This window comes from Suricata suricatta, chromosome 16 (genome assembly GCF_006229205.1).
Source record: "Suricata suricatta isolate VVHF042 chromosome 16, meerkat_22Aug2017_6uvM2_HiC, whole genome shotgun sequence".
Classification (NCBI taxonomy): Eukaryota; Metazoa; Chordata; class Mammalia; order Carnivora; family Herpestidae; genus Suricata; species Suricata suricatta.
The window spans coordinates 56,214,595-56,218,252 of NC_043715.1; the positions used below are offsets into that span (position 1 = coordinate 56,214,595).

General features: G+C 55.8%; 1 protein-coding gene across 1 annotated transcript in view; it reads left to right on the forward strand.

Annotated features, from left to right (window-relative positions):
- The first annotated feature begins 1,750 nt into the window (after nucleotides 1-1,750).
- The window catches only part of LOC115280095 (leukocyte immunoglobulin-like receptor subfamily A member 6), a 7,637-nt gene continuing 5,729 nt past the window's right edge, over nucleotides 1,751-3,658 (forward strand). Inside the window, exons 1-5 of the mRNA XM_029924783.1 lie at nucleotides 1,751-1,807; nucleotides 2,068-2,150; nucleotides 2,307-2,342; nucleotides 2,522-2,806; nucleotides 2,950-3,252. Coding sequence (XP_029780643.1) covers nucleotides 2,117-2,150; nucleotides 2,307-2,342; nucleotides 2,522-2,806; nucleotides 2,950-3,252 — 658 coding nt within the window. The 5' untranslated portion in view covers nucleotides 1,751-1,807; nucleotides 2,068-2,116. The remainder of the gene's footprint in view (nucleotides 1,808-2,067; nucleotides 2,151-2,306; nucleotides 2,343-2,521; nucleotides 2,807-2,949; nucleotides 3,253-3,658) is intronic.

The window sequence follows — 3,658 nt, forward strand, 5'->3', positions numbered from 1 at the left end:
CCAGTGCTCTTCCCCTTAAGTGCCCTCCACCATCACCACCACCTCTTTTCCCCCCTCCCCCTTCCCCCTCAACCCTCAGTTCATTCTCAGCATTCAATAGTCTCTCAAGTTTTGCATCCCTCTCTCTCCCCAACTCTCTCTCTCTCCTCCGTTCCCCCTGGTTCTCCATTAGGTCTCTCTTGTTTTCCTGCTAGACCTACGAGTGCAAACATATGGTTTCTGTCCTTCTCTGCCTGGCTTACTTCACTCAGCATGACACCCTCAAGGTCCATCCACTTTCCTACGAAGGGCCATATGTCATTCCCTCTCATTGCCATGTAGTACTCCATCGTGAATATATACCACATCTTCTTGATCCATTCGTCAGGTGATGGACATTTAGGCTCCTTCCTATAATACACTTTGTTATGGCTCCAAAACTTCCGTTTTCTTCTCTACTCATTCAGATGTCTAACATGCATACCATGATGAGTTTCCCACATTCCTACTGTTCTATACTCTCAGCTATGATGAATGACTTGGAAAGTCCTCCGTAGCATTCTTTACCTTGCTGGGATCACTCTGTGGTGCCCATTCATGTTGTACACTCACCTCTACATGCCTATTTCCAGAGACAGTTGCCCTCGGGGCTGTCCTGAAGCTGTGAGAGGCGGATGGTCATGGAAACCTTGCCCTGTGGCCCCCACTCTCCCAACATAACATTTCATGAGGGACATTCGGGCACTGACGGCTCCCACCAGAGCCACACACTCACACATGTGCTGAGACACATGTAGGGCTCCAGTGGGAGGAAACGTTGCCCACACCGAGGGAATGTGGCTCAGTGCTGACCCTGGGATGAGTCAGTGGGCAGAGGCATGTCAGGACCCACCCCACACATGGTGGAAGGGTCATGAAGCTTCCATACTCACCCAGAAACCACATGCCCTTCCTGCCTGTGTGCACCGGGCTGCCCTTCCTGGGGACACAGAGGCAGAAATCAAATTGGATGACCCCCAGCTGGATATCAGGCACTGATGGTCACTAGATTTTGGCCTTTTTTTCTCTTGTGATCCATGTCAATTCTAGAAACATTCCTTTCCCCTTTCTTGCAAATGACTGAGCCAGCTACTTCAAAAACATCATAAATAGCATTTCTCTGCATTAAGAGCAGGTGGGTTCACTGGAGAGAGTGCATCCCTGGTCCACCCTGACTGTGGGGCCCAGCACATGCCCTCTCCTGCTCCACCCACACCCCTCTTATTCAGGTCTGGAAACTAACGATGATTGATTCCACCATGTTCCAAGTACCACTGACACCATACCCACTATGAGGAGTGGGGTTCAGAACGAAGTGCTACAAACCAGGTCACTCTGCTAAGGTCACATGGGCAGTGGATGATAGAGTAATATTTACATGAGAAGTAGCTTTGTCCCCCAAATCAGAGCACTCACCCACACGTTGTCCCCTACATCTTGCATGCAGGACCCCAAAATGGGGAGGATGGCTCTGTTCTAGAAATAGTGACACAGAGGAGACAGGAGGGACTCACAGGCATGTTCCCAGGAAGTGGAGATGGAAAATGACACAGAAAAATAGAGAAGTCCATGACAGCTGAGACAAAAAGAAAGCCCACACTCGGGGGCCAGAAGAGGATTTTGTTTCCTTCCCTATTTCCCTGTATTTTTCCTCTGTGTGCATGGCCTTGGTGACCTTGACCTGAATTATGTAGAAATGTCACAGGTGTGTCTGTGCTGACATGAGCCACAGAGGAGTCAGAACCCTTGTCGCCTACAGCATCTTCGGGGCATGGGGATTCCGTGTGAGGTGAGGATGCCCAGGGATGGGCTGAGAATGAAGGAGACCCCATAGGGGAGGCTCTGGGAGGGAAGGATGTGCCATGGTCTCCTCACCTAGATGAGGCTTCTCAGGAAGCCTTGGGTCCACTTGCTGTACCGCCATGGACACCAGAGCCAGCCCCCTGGGGACAGGCTGTTCCCCTTCCTGTGGGGCTGACGTGACATCCCCGTGACCAGAAGAACAGGCCCCCTCAGTGGACACACCCTGTGCTTCTGTCGGTCCTGCAGGCACCGAGGTCTCTCCCTGTGCGCAGCCGGGGCCAGAGGCAGAGACACCATGACCCCCAACCTCACGGCCCTGCTCCTCCTTGGTGAGATCTCGGGAGGGGAGGGGACACACTAGGCTGGGAGGGACCTGTGTCCCAGCCAGGCCCTGGGCTGTCAGAGGCCCCAGGCACAGGAGGCTCACGGGGAAGGGGGTTCTGCTCAGGCTTTGGGGCAAACCTCTCACAGGGACTCTCTTGCAGGGCTGATTGTGGGCCCCAGGACCCGAGTGCAGGCAGGTGAGTGTGTCCCCAGGGGTCCCATCCCACCTCCTCACTGGGGACAGGGCTCATCCATCAGGCAGCTGTGGATGGAGAACAGCAGATATGGGCTGACAGAGGGGGGTGTCTTTGGGTTTGGGGCTGAGCTGAGAATTGGGAGTGTGAAGGTCTTGTGATCCACCCTCTGTTTCCTTTAGGGACCCTCTCAAAACCTACCATCTGGGCTGAGCCAGGCTCTGTGGTCCCCTGGGGGACACCTGTGACCATCTGCTGTCAGGGGACCTTGGAGGCCCAAATGCTCTACCTCTATAAAGAGGGACATTTAGTAACCAGGGACAGACCGAAGCCACTGGAGCCTGGGAACAAGGTCAAGTTCCCCATCACATTCATGACAGAGCAATATGCAGGATGGTATCGCTGTCACTATCGAAGTCCCACTGGATGGTCAGAGCACAGTGACCCCCTGGAGCTGGTGGTGACAGGTGTGAGCCCTTGAGGGTCCTGGCCCCAGGCTCTGCCCTCAGGGAGGGGGTCTGCTCTCAGGGTGTCCCCCTCTCACAGCCCATCCCTGGGGATACTGTGGGGGGATCTGAGCCCCATTTAACACCCCCTCCTCCTCCCGTAGGATTCCAAGGCAAACCCAGTCTCTCAGCCATGCCCTCCCCCATCGTGACCTCAGGAGGGACGGTGACCCTCCAGTGTGGCTCACGGATGAGATTTCACAGGTTCGTCCTGATGAAGGAAGGAGAACCCAGGCCCTCCTCCACCCTGGACTCCCAGAGACATACCGGCGGGCACGTCCAGGCCCTGTTCCCTGTGGGCCCCGTGACCCCCAGGCTCAAGTGGACGTTCAGATGCTATGGCTATTACAGCGACACCCCCTGGATGTGGTCACTTTCCAGTGACCCCCTGGAGCTCCTGGTCTTGGGTAAGAGACTCTGAAGTTCTCCCATCCAGGTTCTGAGGACCAGACAGGTTATGGAGGCTCCGCTCCCAGGGAGCCCCAGATGAGAGGGTGGGGTGAGGGGCCCACAGGGATCTCACAGGTCAGACACAGAGGGTGAGAGACAGTGAGACCTGGGGTCAGGACGGGAGAAGGGAGGTTTGGGGAGAATCAGCCCCTCAACCCACGGCCGGTCTTCTCCCAGGTGCATCCAGGAAGCCCTCCCTCCTGGCCCAGCAGGGCCCTGTCGTGTCCCCTGGACAGCACCTGACCCTCCAGTGTCGCTCTGATGTCAGCTATGACAGATTCGCTCTGTACAAGGAGGGCTCACGTGACCCTCCCCTGCACCGTGGCCGGCACCCCCAGGCTGGGCTCTCTGGGGCCGACTTCT